Source organism: Psammomys obesus, unplaced genomic scaffold (genome assembly GCF_907164565.1).
Source record: "Psammomys obesus unplaced genomic scaffold, mPsaObe1.curated_primary_1811, whole genome shotgun sequence".
NCBI classification, from domain to species: domain Eukaryota; kingdom Metazoa; phylum Chordata; class Mammalia; order Rodentia; family Muridae; genus Psammomys; species Psammomys obesus.
In genome coordinates, this window is record NW_026596046.1 from 14567322 (window position 1) to 14584357 (window position 17036).

Here is a 17036-nt window from a genome sequence, read left to right on the forward strand (position 1 = left end):
TCCACACTCCATTTTCTCTTTTTCTAATACTAATAACTCTACAACAAACACTTGAGGCCATTTGACCAGGCCAAAGGGATGAAATATCTTCAACTAATTCATTTTCCACTGGGAGTGTTTCCTGCTGTGTCTGCAGAGACACTTGATTGGTACCATTTGAGCACACTAAAGAAAAAGTGGCATTCTTGATTGCATTAAGACATTTCTGTTTTGAAAGTTGGCTCACTTACATTTTGCAGTCTGCTTTTTGTGTGTGTAGTGGTGGCTGGGAATTGAATGCAGGTTTTACACATTCTAACCAAGTGCTCTAACCCTGAACAGTATCCAAAGGCCTCGTTTGCTAATTCTTGGCCATGTTTGTGTATGCACATGTGTGTGTAGATGCATAATCTGTGAATGTGTGTGTGTGTGTGTGTGTGTGTGTGTGTGTGTGTGTAAGCCAGAGGTTGAAATCTAGTCCCTTCTTCATTTTATTTCCACCTTATTTTTGGAGACAAGGTCTGCACTGAACCTGGGGACTACCGACTTGGCTATGCTGGCTGGCTAGCAAGTTCTCTAGGTTCTTCTATCTCTGTATTTCTAGTGTATTGTACTGTGCAGTCTGTTTTTCTAATGTGGGTCCTGGAGTATCAATCTAAGAGCCTCATGCTTGCATGGCCTGGACTTTATTAGTGGAGCCATTTCCCCAGCTCCATTTTTACTGGTATTTTCTCTCTTTGCTTTCCTGAGCTACCTGTACTATGAGTGCAGACAACACCACAACTCAGGGCTTATGGAGGATGTTCAGATGCTTAGCACCTAGCTATTATGCCTTCTTAATCTGAGAACTTTCTGTATCTTGTAAGACTCTTATTCTGGAGTCTCATCTTAGATTTTTTTTTTTTTTTTGACAGGGTTTCTCTGTGTAGCACTAGCTGTCCTGGACTCATTTAATAGACCAGGCTGGCCTTGAACCCACAGAAATCCACCTGCTTCTGCCTCCCTGAATACTGGAATTACAGGCATGTACCCCTGCATCCCACTGCTGGACATATTTCTATACCAAGTTCGGCATAGCTACTGGAGGAAATGGTGTGTTTTGGACACAGAGTTACCAGGCTACATCCAACTCTGTCTCAACTTGGTAAACTTGTCTGTACATTTTTCACAGTGCCTGTAAAGAAAGGTATTGTCATGTTCCATCACCATCAAAACATTACATCTGCAAATTCACGTTTTCTTTGCTTTGGGTAGGTACCATGCGAGATCTGCACAGTGGGCTTTGAGACAAGCAAGTTGTTGAATTTAGGCACGTGGGGTTTGCTTGGGTTTTCCTTATGATTTGATAGTTTAATCCTTCACGTTTTTCTGTTCAGATAACAGCCCAAAGAGAAAAGCAAGACTTTCATCAATTCAGCCACTCCTTCCTCAACTTAGGCCATGATTCACAGTGACTCACGGGTACCTGAAGGAATGTGTCACTACTCTTTCCTCAGGCATCCCAGATAAGGACTTGCCTCCAGTAGAGCCTCCAATGCCACCCGAGCAGCAAAACAGAAATAAAAATACCGATTCTGACTAGACCACATTCTCCTTTAGAACAGTCAAACTACTAAACACCATACAGCACTGTTTACCGTCCACTTGGGTTTGTGCATTTCATTATCTGAAATAATGTCCCAGCATGGCGTCTGCACACATGTCTGTTATAATATTCTCTCCGCTCAGACCTGCCTGGAGAACAAGAGCATGGAACCTGTGATCTCTGCTGTGATTCAGATCCTCAGGCAGTGCTACCCCGAGAGTCCACTCCCCCTGGTCACCACTAGGAGTGCCTATACCTTCCCAGCTCCTGGAAGCAGCAGCTCGGGGCTTCCACAAGGTCTAGCCGAAGGTAAAGTCTCAGGAAGCTCTAAGCTTTGAGATGAGAGTTCGCATTTTACAGCATGCCAGAGGGATGGGGATTAAAGCAGAAGCAGTTGAATGGGTCAGCCATGATCATCTAATAAGCTAATTAGAGACAGACATGTATGAAAGAGTAGAGTTTTCATAAGCAGGGAGAAGCAGCTTCAAGCTCACTCACATTACCCCTAATTATTAGCTGTTGCCGCGTTGCCTGGTGGCTTGTGCAGTCATCTCATCTAATTAAACAAAACAAAACAAAAAAACCCCAATCTTTCCACAGTTGTTTTACCCCAACATCTTTGCTGTACTGTCTATTGGTGAAATTAGTTTGTCCTTTGGACAAAACTGAAGTAAAACTTTCATCATTGAAAACTACGTAATACACGTTTTAGAATATCCAAAAGCATCATGATTCAACCTCCAGGAAGACCTTAAGGTCAAAGATTCTAGTGTGTTTTTAATCTCCTTTTCCTTGCTGCAGACTTCCCACACTTGAAATTTTGGCACATGGCATCTGATGGCTTTCTAAAGCTAGTGGAGAGTTCTTAAATTCCTTCATTTTAAAAACAGGGACTTGACCAAGGCATTGTCTAAATTACAATGAATTTAGAGTACACACACGGGGTCTGTAAATCTCGACAGTGTCAGTTGCATCAATATTCCAAATCAAGAAGGAGGAAAAACTGTAGTGCCATTTGGGTGCTATTTCTCTTCACCTTCATTTTGCATTTTGCTCGAAATGATGGTTTAGGCATCATGGCCTCCTCCTCGCATAGGCTCACGTGCACAGCATGCACACAAAGGTGTGACCATCCTAGTGTGCCCTTGCTTGGTAATGGGTCCCTTATTTGCAAAGAAAATCCAGGCCACTGTGCATAGGAGAGTATATAACAGAAAACGAGTATCCTCATTCTTTCACCTCATTTCTCCCACCCAGAAGATTTGGAAGATGATGGCGATGAGGAGATGGACAAAGACTCAGATGCGGAGGCTGTGAAAGAAGTAGGTAACCGTGCCCTTGCTTGTGATAATATCTATGCTGACACCGCACAGTAGAAAGCACACTTCCTATGTCTGCTGAACCTACTCCAGCATTGTTACTCCAATAGTAGTGATGTCTGGAAAGCACAGATCCTCTTGTGGATTTTTCAGATGTCATTTTCATCTTGCTACATCTCGTACATAGTCTCCTTGTAAAGTCAAGTCTATTGACTGTGATCCAAGTATTCTACCAGTATGATCCTGACAGACTTGTGGTTCCAGGCTTAGGGTTGGTTTATTTAATAAGGGCATAGAAAGATGATTTAGGGAACTTTCTTCTAGACTTCACCCGTCTTCCTAAGTCCTATTTCTTATCCTCTTTCCATTTTGCACAGGGATGTGGCCCTGTGCATTCCATTCGCACCTCTATGGATTAGTCTTCCTTGCTTTCCAAGGTGCAGCTCAGCTCCCAAAGACATGATGTTGCTTGTTCCCTATCTCACAGTGATCCCTGAAAGGGAGGGCTGCAAGCTTTTTATCAAAGTTCACACTGTAATTATTTTACGCTCTGTGAACCACTTCTTCTTTTCTTCAATGACTCAATTTGCCATTATAACACAAAAACTGGCATCCATAATACAAGAATGAATGGATATAGCTGTTTCCCAGTCTGAAGAACATAGTTTGCTGGCTGCCTTTTTTTATTTATTTTATTTATTTATTTATTTATTTTTTGGTGATAGGTGTTTTAAACTTTAGCATTATTTTAATATAGATCGAATATTTCTTATTTGAAGGAGGGTGTGTATTATGGTATGCTTAACAATATCCCTGATTTCCACTCACTATTCACCCATTGCATCCATCACTTTGCCCTTCATTTATGAACAAAAAGCATCTCCACAAACTGCCAAACCATTCTTAATTGTCAACCATTCTCCTAGAAGAACGATAGTTGGTTTATGAGTTATAATTCTGTCTCCATTTTTATTTGCTGTATATAATTTTGGATAAGTTTCTCCGTTCATAGTTCCTTACTTTTGTCATCTGTAGCATAAGATCTGAAACACAGTCCTGGAAGTGAAATTCAAACTTAAAAATAATTCTGCATCAGCAAGATGGCTCAGCAGATAAAGACAATTGCTGCAAAGCATAATGATCTGAGTTCAGTCTCCAGAACTCATATGATAGAAGGAGAGAACCATCTTCCCCAAGTTGTCCTTTTACCTCTGAGTATGTGTATGTGTGTGCACATATGTGCTTGCTTGCACATACACACATACATACCACACACATAATAAACACACACAGAGACACACACATACACACACACAAACACACACCACACATTACAAACACACACGCTCACACCCCACCCCCCCATACTCACATGCACACATGCATACACACCACATACATAGCAAACACACACACACACAGACACACACACACACCTCACACACATAACAAACACACACCTCACCACATAACACACACCACACATAACAAATATACACACACACCACACACATACAAACAAACACATACACACATGACAAATGCACTCCATACAAAGCAAAAACACACACTCTCACATACACATACACCCCCCACATCCCACCATACACACAATTTAAAATGTTATACAAAACTAAAAGAAACAAGTCTCCACCTCTCTTCTTCTCTCCTCTCCTTTTCCCTTCCTTCCTTTTTTATTCCTTCTCCTTTCATTTTCTTTCCTTTCCTACAGAGAAAGAGGTTTTAGAATTCTCAATCCAAGCAATCTCACCCTGTTGCTGGCCATGGCAGACATCTAGGGACTATCTCTCGGGCCCGTCTCTGGGCTTAGACTGCTATTGACAGTCTGATGTTCCCAAGGTTTTGTTGATAAATAGAATCATTTCTGGAGTCATCAGTAGCAAATTGGTTCTTTGCTGTGGCTTGGCCACGCAGGCCTATAGAGTACGTGCAGAATCATTTGAATAATACCGGGCTGCTGCAGTCATTCATCAATGCCACCTTCTACTCCCCTCTTGCTTGAACTTTGATAACTGGATGTCTGATAGGTTGTCAGCCGCCTTATGTGTCTGATGCAGGCGGACACAGCGTTTGATGGTGCTTGACTCCATGCAGCTAGCTAGAGTCTTAGGGGGTCCTGATGCTTTCCCTGACTCCATACTAGAGAGAATGGTGGGGTAGGAAGGTGTGGAGATTAAAAGAATACAAAAATCCAGCCAGGAAAGAAACAAAAGATAAATTAGTGGGGGCCTATAAACTGTTCATTAAAACGTACAGCTGAGGAGACGGTGGGCATAGAGCAATGGGGTAACACAGGCTTGACTCTCAGAATAGGAGAGCTGGCCTCCCAGCTACCAGCTTTTTCTTGGTAACTGCTGTAGCGTTTGCTGCCCCTAATATGGACAAGGAACACATCTTGTTTCTTTTCTAATCACAATCTCTTTCTTTTCTAATCTAATCTCCTCTCACACCTCATCTGCTATGATCTTGACCCAGGCCGTTAGCCTGAAGCATTCTCATTTGAAAATTGCAGATAAATGAATCCTATATCTGGGTAAATCTATTTCAAAAAAAATCTCATGAGTAGAAGGTCTGAGGAGTTGAATGATCTGATTTGATTAGAAAATGTCGGGGCCAACATAGGAGAAGAGGAACAACACATGAAGATAAGATGGCGGCTATGTTATTTTCTTCATGTTTGAATTAGATTTGGGAAAACTATGGAGAGAGGAGAATGCAGAGCGTGCTTGGGCTCCTCTCCCTCCCATTCCCCCACACATTTATTTCTTTTCTTTTTGAATTTCTTTTCTTTCTTTCAGGTGATTTCTTTGGTATGATCCACACAGATCAGGCTAAGTTCTGGAAGTTCTGGGGGAATGGTTGTATGATATAACAGCAAACAAGACATTGGTTCTTATTGTCAGTGTTCACACCACTGTGAGCTTGGAGTTGTCCTTACTAAAGGCCAACTAAGCACTTTATGATCTGAACAAGCCAGTGTGCATCAGGGAAGTGACAGTACTCATAAGGTCCAATTTAAGGAGGACAGGTCAGAATGCGTTGTTGAGATTAAGGGGCTACCGGAATCCTAGAAAATACGAGGACACAACAGCGGGTCCATTCCTAGATGAGTATAAATAGTCTTATATGAAGTGGTGAAGGTCTCATGTGTTGGTGTGGTTTTCATATGTATACATAAGCATGCAAGTATGTGGTCGCATGTGCATTTGGAGGCCAGAGGGGAACATTTGGGTGCCCTGCTCTATTCCTCTCTGCCATATTCTATTAAGATATGGTTTCTTAGTCTCTGAAGCTGAACTGGTAGCCAGCAAACCCCAGTGATTCTCCTGTCTCTGCCCCTACAGCGCTGGGCTTAGATGCACATGTGACCTTGTCCAGCTTTTTATGTGGTCGCTAAGCATCCAAAACCAGGTCCTCATACTTACGTAGCAAGTACTCTTAACCGTCGAGCCATGTCTTCAGTCTCGCTTCATGTCTTTGTAGAACAGAAATGTCCTTTCCACATCAATCCACCTTTGCTGCTATACAAAGTTGTCAGTCATTGATGGCACGTAGAGGAATGAGCGCAACCGTGCCCTAAGAAAGCCTTATTTACAAAGAAAAGCAGCGGGTCACCATTTGCTAACCCCTGCTGTAGGACTGCATGGGTCAATGACCAAATGTGGAATGAACTACGCCGCCACCTATGGCTTATACAACAAGCCTCACTCTAAAAAAACAGTCCTATTCATTGGTAGAGACAGTCTTCCCAGTGGCTAGCCATGTTGTGTTCTCGACGGGGCCACCCTGGGCCATGACTGAGGGTCGGAACGGACAGACAAAGCTTGTAGAGATGAGAGCAGTGGGTGTGGAGGCCCGAATCATGCTTGCATGTATCATTAAGTCAAACTCAGGGGATTTACGTTTCTTTTGAGCTGGGTTTGTAGGACTATTATATGAGATGGATAGAACATTGCACTTTCTTCCTTTCCACTGGCTCAGAAGTATAAGCATTTATTTTCCACATTTCTTTGATATAGGCCTTCGGGACTGGCAGGTTTTCCTTATCTTTCCAAATGTGTTTCTAGAGTTTGTGGTAGGTATATTTTCCGTATTTTGGGAAAGGGACTTGAATATGGAAAGGCAGAGAGTTTGGACAGTATCATCCTGGGTACAGTTTATCTGTAAGACACCATGACCCTTGGGAAGCACAAATGTATTCAGAGTGGAGACAGCGTATGCTATTACAGGATGCTAATCTAGATGAAAAGCATAATTACTCATGTGATTTGTTCCATGAAGAGAAACCTATGAGTGCTGGTTCACCTTTAACTCCACAGAGAGACATGGGCACAGCAGGATAGGTTGTTCCCAGAAACTGCACATATCAGCCATGGCCCTCTGCTACCTCCTCTCACATCTCGTCTGCTATGATCTTCCGCTCCTGCTCCATGTTTGTGGCATCTTCTTTCCATAAGCAAATTCAAGCAGCTCCTTTCACAAGAATGGTTTTCTTTATTTATCGATCATTGTATCTTCTACAGTCATTACATCATAGGGACTTCCTTTGTGTGCCTTCTCAAGTCACTCAGTTCCAACAGCTACACACACTTTGATCTTAATGCCAAACTTGTCTCCGTCCTCCAACATTCTAGCATTTACCACTGGTAGAAATAACTGTGCTCCATTTTCTTTACATGTGTCTCATTTCTTTTATTAGAAGGCAAATTCTACTAGACCATGGACCTTTGTTTCATTGTCACTGAGTCTCTAGTATCTAGAAAGGCTCTCACCCCTGAAAAGTGCTCATTGGATGTTTGTGCAGGTAAAGCACCAAAACAGCAAAGGTAGCCAGGCAAAAAGGGATTATAACAGCAGTGATTCTATTTATGAACAAGAAAAAGAATTTCTCTGATAGCATGTTTTATTATTTACATAGTTTATTGCACATTTATTTCTGATGAGGGCTAGGGAATACTGACATCCATGCTAAAAAATGCTTTACACACTTATCCCTCTAAGTTGAAAATTATAAGCAAGTATATTTCTTTAAGTTCTTTCCTGAGTGGGCTAACATTATTATCTGGAGATAAGGAACTCATGGCCTCTTCTGCTAAGAAGCAGATATGTATCTTGTCTTGACACCCTGCAAGGTGAATTTCTTGACTGTGTCCCATTCTTTGTTCTGCTTTAGGATGATGACTTGGAAACTGATATGAATAAACTGAGTCCTAATCCTGGTTTTGACCTACCGGAGGAGGAACTGGCACAGTATGCTGTGATGTGTCCGGAGCTCTCCTACAACTGTGAGGTAAGCAGGATGTAATCTCTTGGTGATACATACTGTGATCTTTGCAGAACCTGGGAAACCAGAGGTTTCCAGATGGACCGTGTTGTTCATCATTACCATTGTTCCTAGATCCTTCTAAGAGAAAAGCAGAAGGAAAAGGATAGGGAGACCAGAAAGTGATAAGGTCTGAAACTCTAAACCTAGGATAGAATTAGGACAAAGTTACACATTATTAACAGTGTCCTGCTGAGTGGGCATGGAGCTCTGGTTCCCCACTAAAAAGCAAACGGAAATTCTGCATGATTTTGGTGTTCTTTTGCCATCATCACCATAGATGGATTGTTAAAGGTTACCATCCAGACGCTAGGCTTTCTGTATTAGTAAAGGCAAAATGAACACCTTAGACCTGGCGATGCTAACCTATGGTGCAGTTGCTACTGCTGCTATTGCTAGTATTGAGACCCAGGCCTGCCTTTTGGTCTCTGTTACTTTCTTATTGCTTTTAAACAAATTATGAATCCAGCCACATCAAAGGGCATAGAGAGGCACATGTAGCGAAGGGCTGATATATCCTATTTCACTCTGGAAAGCAAAAGAAGCTCAGTGCTCAAAGTTTCAGGGTAGAAAATAATCAGTTCAGACTTCTAAAAAAAAAATCAGAATTGTCTTCAAATCAAAGTCACTGCCTGGGGCACAGTGAAAGGCTTTCCTGTGTGTATCATTGAGACCCTTATAAATGAAGTTGTTCAGTCAGACTGTAATTGAATGGGGAGGAGGAGGTTGCAAAAAAATTTATACACTATATAGAATTATATGAGACCCATCCAAAACCCTTTCTGAGCATGGCTTTTGTGTAATTCTGGCTTTTGTTTACTCATAAGGTTTAGATCCTCCCCTCCCCCCCGGGTGGCTCTTTGAAAAAGCCCCTGCATCATCAGGATCAGACTTAGCTTTATATCCATACAGGTAGCATTGGGATCAAATTGTGTTCTTTATCTGGAAACAAATAATAATACATGTTTTTCTACTTTGAATTTAAAGGAACTAGAATCCAAATATGGAGATGATTTGAACATCAAAGCCACTCCGTTTGCCAATCACCACCACATTCCAAGTGTTGCCTCTCTAAGACAACAGTGCTTCAACAGAGAGCACAGCTCCTGGGGACAAGAAAGTGAAGACACAGACCATATTTCCATTCTGCACTTGGTGAAGGGAGGGAAGTCCAGCATACGGCCATCCTCAAAACAAAGACCTGTAATGAATGGGAACCAAAGTATACCACAAAATGGCTTTGGGATAGATTCTTCTGGACATGATGCCTCTGATGACAGTCAGGCTTCCCTAGAACAGGCTGCTTGGGATATAGAAGCCATTTCTTGCCCAAGGATAACTGCCTCGTTTTCCAACTCTACTAAGTCAGAAGAAGGCAATGAAACAGCAGAGAAGCTTCTGCACGCACATCTCAAGAACACACCATTCCACGATCCTCATCTTTATATGGCCAATGCTATGAGAACAAGATCTGCTGTGGGATTCAAGATGATGGCGTTACCTGATCTCTGGGGGCACTGTCCACCTACCACTGCTCAGCCCATGCTGGATCGCAAATTGGGAGTACAGAGGTGAGGATTTTATAGAGGGTAGGTCCTAAGAAGGGTTCCTACTAGAATTCTTGCCTGATCTCATCTCAACATGACTGCTATGCTTAGGATCCTCATGCTTAATACCTCATGGGTGGTCTGTCCCCATCTTACTTCTCTAGACAACCTCTTTGCTTTAGTTCCACCTCAGCTTCACCATTCTCTTACCCAATGTCAGCAAAACTAATCGAAAATGAGAAGAGGAATTAGAAACCCCTTTTAAACTTTTTCCCTCTCTCTTATTTAAATCTCATAGACACTTTTTTTTCCCTTAATCAGACAAAAGGCTGACCTCAGCCTTCTAGAACAGACAGAGTCCAAGGAGTACAAATTTACAGAATAAATATGAAGTAGAAGGCCTTGCTGGAGCCTTCCAAGCTTCAAGGATGCAAAAAGTCAATAGTGGTAATCTCTTCCCCAATGCTCTCTCAGTGCAGAGAAATTTCTTATTTATATAGCCAGAAAAGCTATAGTACTCTAGCCCAGATTCTCTTAAAGACTTTCTTCAAGCTACGAATACCTTAAATAAAACCTACCGTCTTCCCTTCTGTTCCTACTACTCATTTATTTTTATGGTTTAATAAAAAGGAAAAAGAAGATGGGCAGTGCTGTCTGTACCCCTTGAACCTCAGTCTGAGGCACTGTTCAGCACCTATCTTCTGTGTTTCTCTAATGACTTCTGAGACTGAGATAAAGAGTGGATGCCAACACTTGCATTGTTTCCAATTTTCTTTTCAAGGATCAAGATACTTGAGGACGTCCGGAGGCTCCTCCAGCCAAGTGATGTTATAAATAAAGTTGTCTTCAGTTTAGATGAGCCTTGGTAGGTGGTCTTGAACATCTCCGGAAAGGGAGGCATGGGGAATTCTGTGAGTGACGTGTTAATAAAAGTGTTCCGTATTGGTAGTCCATTTCTGCTTCTAAAATAGTATGTTGACTATTCTGATACAAATACTATGAGAGACATCTTTTCTTTAAGGAACGTAAACACAGCGATATTACATATTCACATATTCTCTCTCTCTCTCTCTTTCTCCCCTCTCTTTTATAGGCTTTTGCAAGGCCCTGCTTCCAGTTGCTTAAGGTTCCAGTCCAAGTTTGAATCAGGAAATCTTCGTAAAGCCATCCAAGTGCGTGAGTAAGTAAGAAGAGCTACAGGTATGGCTCTTGGCAATACAGACATGCAGGTGCTGGAGTGAGGCCAGGGTTACTGCCACCTTTTCCTAGGTGTTCTAAGGGTGGCCTAGCTTACTTCATGCCTTTATTTTCTCATCTACAGAATGAGGATAGCAGTAACACCTAACTTTGTAGCTGTTTTGTCAGGGTTAATTATATGCCCCAAACTCTTGGAGTAGTGCCTGGCACATGGCAAGCGCTCAGTGAACATGCTCTTAGCTTTAGACACATGCTTACCACAACTTGAGCTTAGAAGTGAGTGTAGCTAAGATCTAACATGTCACTTTCGGAGTGAAGTTTTGAGGGAAGAGTTATAGATGACCTTTTTTGTTTTATTTTTGTACACAAACTACTTCAACAAAGACTGATACAGAGGACAGCGATGAGTTAAGCTACTTGGGCCAAAGAAAGAAAGGACAAGTATGTCAAAGTTTCTTTCCAGCGTGCTTCTACTATCTGCTAAGCCTCTACTCCATCTTATGGCTTGTGCTTGTTTTTTTTTTTTTTTTTTCTTTTTTTCTTTTCTCATAGCAACATTAAAGTTCGTTAAGAAAAAAATTAATATAGCTTTAAACATAGAAGAAAGAAGAGAGAGAGAGATCTAAACGAGGGCATAGGTTTCTAAAGAAAGGTAACAACACTCTGTTTGCATTGTTTCATATTTCTAAAGTCAAATCCAAACCAGGAGGTAACAATTACTTAAGAGTTTCCTAGGAGCATAGTTTTCAGTCCAGAATCTGCCCAAGTTGCTGCCACCACGAGGTTTCTTTCTCTCTACATCCACCTTTGACCAGAGAACAGAGTCATAAATAAACCAGTTGTAGTCAGAGCAGCGTAAACTAGAAGAAAATAGACATCTTAGTAAAGACTTTTAATGACCACTATTATGAGTGAGCACTGTGGAAACAGGAAACAGTAAGGGCCATAGAATTGCTTATAGGCCTGATTTACACACCCAATGGAGTATGCCTCAATCATTGCTTGGGGAGCTCCTTGGTGAGGTCCTGACAGCCACAGGAGGAGAGATAGAACTCTGTTAGTTAACTCTGCTCTACTCTCATACCTTGTACCAAGTTCTGTCCTTTCATAATTATCCCTAAATAATGTTATGCTATCTGGGTCTTTTTGTTGACTTGATACAAGCTGGAGTTATCTGAAAGGAAGAAACCTCAGTTGAGAGATTGCTCTCATAATGTCTGGCTATAGGATATTTTCTTAATTAGTGATTGTTGGAGAGGGCACAGCCCATTGTGGGTGGTGCCATCCCTGGTCAGGTGGTCCTGTGTTCCATAAAAGGCCAGGCTGAGAAAATCATGGTGAGCAAGCCAGTAAGCAGCACCCCTCTGTGGCCTCTGCATCAGATCTTGCCTCTAGGTTCCTGTCCTGTTCGAGTTTCTGTCCTGACTTCCTTCAATGATGGACTATAATGTGGAAATGCAAGCTAAATAAACCCCTTCTTCCCTAACCTGCATTGGTCATAGCATTTTATCACAGCAGTAGAAACCCTAACTAAGACAAATGTCATTTTCCTGGGCTCAGGAATGGAAGAGTATACATGAATTAGGCCAAAAATATCACTTTTGTTTTGAAAGGGCAAACTCTATCTTTTATCTTGTTTCTGACTTTACAGGTTTGAGTATGACTTGTTGGTCAATGCTGATGTGAATAGCTCCCAGCACCAACAGTGGTTCTACTTTAAGGTGAGCGGCATGAGGACCGCTGTCATTTACCGCTTCAACATCATCAACTGTGAGAAACCCAACAGCCAGTTCAACTATGGTATGAGCCCTCGGGGATCAGGGGATTTCTGCATATATCATGAATGGGCCACTTCTTGGCTGTATTAATTATTATCCTTGGAGTGAGTCCCGGCATGCTGAGGGTGGGCTGGAGTGCTTTGCTTACCAGTGTGGCAAGACAGTGGCCAATTGAGGGCATAGTGCAATTGTGGAAGGGCCATGAGGGCTTCTCGCTCTGCCACAGAAGGTGAGCAGTGCATCTGATATTGCAGGGCCTTCAGAGGTGTCGAACACTTTGGACCTTGAAGTCTGGAAGGTTCTCTCATTTGTTTCTGCTTTCCATCCTTTAAACATCACAAGAGTAAATGAATATATGGGCCTGCTTGCCACAAGACAGAGCTAGAAAATCTACTCGAACATTGCTTTACATATTTAGAAAACTCTGGAAAATGCTTAAATCCTTATGACCTACTTGGGAGAGCTCACTAATATATTTGGTGGCTTTGGGAGAAGAAAAACTGTGGGTGCTACCTTTACTTCATTCTACTTCAGGCCCCTCCTCTATTCCATACTGCCTAGAAAAAGACACTAGTTCCTGCAGAATGAAAATGCGAGCCCGATCTCTTGCATTCATTTCACAAAAATGGGGCTTTAAGTGTATGCAGGGCTGTGTTCTCTCTGGAGGTTTTATGGGATGAAGCATGTGCTTTTCTAATCCAAGAGCTGTTTTCCTTATACCCCTTGGCATGAGGCACTTTCCTCTATAAAGCTGGCAGCATAGCACCCTTAATGTCTCTGGTCACATTGCTTCTGTCCTTTAGTCAAACCTCCCTTTGCCACCTCCTCACAAAGACATCTGTAGAGCCACAAGGATAATCAGCCTGGCTCAATAGCTAAATTTAATTACATTTGTAAAGTGTCTTTGACTATATATGGTGAACATTCACAACTCAGCCTTGGGGAATCAAGAACCGGGTATCTTTAGAGGTCACCGTCCAGCCTACTGCTGTACTCTTCATTTGGTTGTTTTTATTTTCTTGTGGTTTAAGCCTTGCTTTTATTTCACAGGGATGCAGCCGACCCTGTATTCTGTGAAAGAGGCTCTCCTAGGTCGACCTGCCTGGATACGGACAGGCTCTGAAATTTGTTACTACAAGTATGTTAGAATGCAGTTGGCTTCATTTGATCTGTGTAGGCGTTCTCTCTCTCTCTCTCACACCCTTTCTCTCTTGATTTTTTCTGCTGTTTTTATAAATATGCACAAGCTGTTTGTCTGCCATACTTGTTGCCAGTGCCTTGTCTTGAGACACGTTAGGTTAAATGGTTCTCAGATTAGACCTCCAAATATCTTTTGAATTACTGAAAAATGTTTGGTTTCTCTTTACACATGACTGTGAAAACTTTTGAAAAAAAATTTTTTTGGGCCAGGTCTTAGAAGTTGTACAGGCTGAAGCTGTGGTTAGTGTTCCAAACCTTAATTCTTCACCTGTTTTCACTGGGCCCAGTGAACAGGAAACCTGAGGTTCTGTGTCCTGTCCCTATGCACATATGCTTCACTTTTCAAGGGTACAAGGACATGTCTACATGGCAAATGTACACATGCAAGCCTTCTTCCATACCAACATAGTTTTGTGTACAAAACAGAAGAGGGAGAGCTTGCATTATTCATTTTTATTCTTCAATTAATATTTAGTTTCATCAATTTACTCTGCAAAATTATGATAAAAACTTAAAATATTCGCTTTCTTAATGAAACAAATAGAATTGTTATTAACATGTACGTTTTTCTTATATGGAAAATAAAATTGAAATACATAAATAAAGGGTAAGGAATATTACACAATGCCTTGCTAGTTCATTGCTAGATCTCATAAAAATCAATAGGCCAGTACCTATTTTTTTTTCAGCTAAAGTAAGGCTCATTTTTTCTAAGATTATAAGAGGCTCCTAATAAACTTCTAGATAATAAACTAGAGTTTAGGATGGTTTTCACCATCCAGAAGAAGGAAGCTATATACACCTAATGTCTCTCTGCTTTAAGGCTCCGGGGATGGTATTGGCAGGAAAGATCTAGGCACTTGATGTTCTGTTTGGATAAAAGCAGAAATCACCATAGAGGTAGCAGCTGCACAGAAAGCACAGAGCAGAGTTGACTAACAGTTTGCAATAGAGGGGATGGCAGCTTCAGGCCTTGATGTATTAAGATATGAATCCAAGCAGCATTTTCATATATTTTTTAGAAGAATAGCAAATATTTCAACTTTGTTGGTTTTTCTTTCACCTAAATGGCAATTACTTCCTGGCCCACTTATCTTAGGACCCCTAGGGCTCTTTTTATGATACAGTGAGATTTAGGTTAAAAATTACCTCAGGATTGTAGAGTTCACAATTGCAGGGAAAAATATGAAATCTAATTTTTATTGCGTCAGGAATATCTTTGAATGTCCTTTGAAAAGTGTCAATAGCTGTAAAAGATTTAATGTGAATCTTGCTTGGGTCTGGAATGTGAAGATTGCTCAAATGTAAGGTCTTGCATTATTAAATCAATGAAACAGAGCTTACCAGTGGGTCGCTTCCCAGTTCTCCTAGGAACTGGGAAGTTAGTATGATGTTCAAGGGAGGCAGGTGTCTGCTCAGAGGAGAAAGATGAGACACTTGTGCAAAAATACTGCCCTGGCCTAAGAGAAGCCAATGTTAATAGCTTTTAGATTAATGAACAAGACAATTGTTATTTGATTAAGGAATAACAGAGGGGTAGGATGAAAACCATGCATGTATAATGTAATTCATTTTTCATATTCCAGTCATGAATATAACAGAGATGAATGGATAAGGCTGCTACATTGTGATGCAGTTTGTTTTACAATTATTCACCACATTATGTTAACACATTTCCAATAATATGATTGTAACAACAGGATAGATATGTGTAACTCTATTCACCCACAGATTACAACACCTCTGTCTATTATGGAATAGTTTTACTGTACAACATCTTCTACCCTGTTTCCTATCACAATCTGTGATTGGATCTTCTGCAGAAAATTTCTTTGTTTCATTTCTGCATTTATTATCTTTGGAGTATTAGACAGTAGTAACCTTAACTCCTTTTTTTCTTAGGCTTCTCTATGCTAGTCCAAACTCAGATGTTCTGTTATTGTGGTATGAAATACGCAGAGTTAGTGTCATATTTTAAGGGATACCAGGATACCCAATATAAGGAGAAATGTGAAAGTGGCATCTGAGTACTTAATGCAGGTGTGAAAGAAAAAGGACACTTGGAGGGAATGGTGCCTCCATTTTCTTTAAAAGCTGACAGCAACATTGAGAATTTCAAAGGTGTATTGACTGACTCTTTTCATCAATGGTTATCAATTACAAGTAGCTTCCAACTTATTTTGGTAGTGCACCACTAGCAATAAGACATAAAAATGCACTAGCTAACAAATATTTGCTCATAAGTTACTTTAAAATAAATGATATAGTATAACTACTGTTACATACATTGAGAAACGTAGAGATGCTAAAATGATGAGAAAGAGATTTTTTTTGAATTTTATTTTTTTCTTATCAGTTACATTTTATTAACTCTGTATCCCAGCTGTGTCCCGATCCTTCATTCCCTCCCAGTCCCTCCCTCCCTCCCTCATCTCCACCGTGCCCCTTTCAAAGTCCACTGATAGGGGGGACCTCCTCCCCATTCATCTGATCCTGTTTTATCAGGTATCTTCAGGACTGGCTGCAAAGCTCTCCTCTGTGGCCTAACAGGACTGCTCCTCCCTTGGAGGGTGGGGAGGCCAAAGAGCCAGTCATTGAGTTCCTGTTAGAAATAGTCCTTGTTCCCCTCACTATGGGAAACCAATTGGTTACTGAGCTACCACAGGCTACATCTGAGCAGAGGTTCTAGGTTATATCCATACATGGTCCTTGGTTGAATGTCAGTCTCAGAAAAGACCCTGTGCCCAGATATATTTGGTCCTTGTGGAGCTCCTGTCCTTTCCTCATCAGACTAACTCCCCTTCGAGAAAGAGATTAAACAAATTTTTGTTCCACTTTTTTTTCTATTGATAGCTCAGGACATAGTATTCCTTTGTAATGGAATCCAGTACTGAAATTTTAGCTATAGCTGAATGGTAGCTCATGTCTGAAATCTTAGACTTTGAGGTTGCCACAGAAGGATTCTCATCAATTCCAGGCCAACCTAGATTGCATAGTGGACCATGTCTGGAAAACAAATGAACAAAACCTTTTTCTCTTTCTCTTTCTTTCTTTCTTTCTTTCTTTCTTTCTTTCTTTCTTTCTTTC

At 41.2% G+C, this 17036-nt stretch overlaps 1 protein-coding gene across 1 annotated transcript in view; it reads left to right on the forward strand.

The window, feature by feature from the left end:
- Agbl1 (AGBL carboxypeptidase 1) overlaps window positions 1-17036 on the forward strand; it is an 820675-nt gene that overhangs the window by 91653 nt on the left and 711986 nt on the right. The window contains exons 8-15 of the mRNA XM_055623242.1: window positions 1708-1873; window positions 2822-2886; window positions 8078-8194; window positions 9215-9798; window positions 10556-10639; window positions 10868-10954; window positions 12623-12771; window positions 13800-13887. Coding sequence (XP_055479217.1) covers window positions 1708-1873; window positions 2822-2886; window positions 8078-8194; window positions 9215-9798; window positions 10556-10639; window positions 10868-10954; window positions 12623-12771; window positions 13800-13887 — 1340 coding nt within the window. The remainder of the gene's footprint in view (window positions 1-1707; window positions 1874-2821; window positions 2887-8077; window positions 8195-9214; window positions 9799-10555; window positions 10640-10867; window positions 10955-12622; window positions 12772-13799; window positions 13888-17036) is intronic.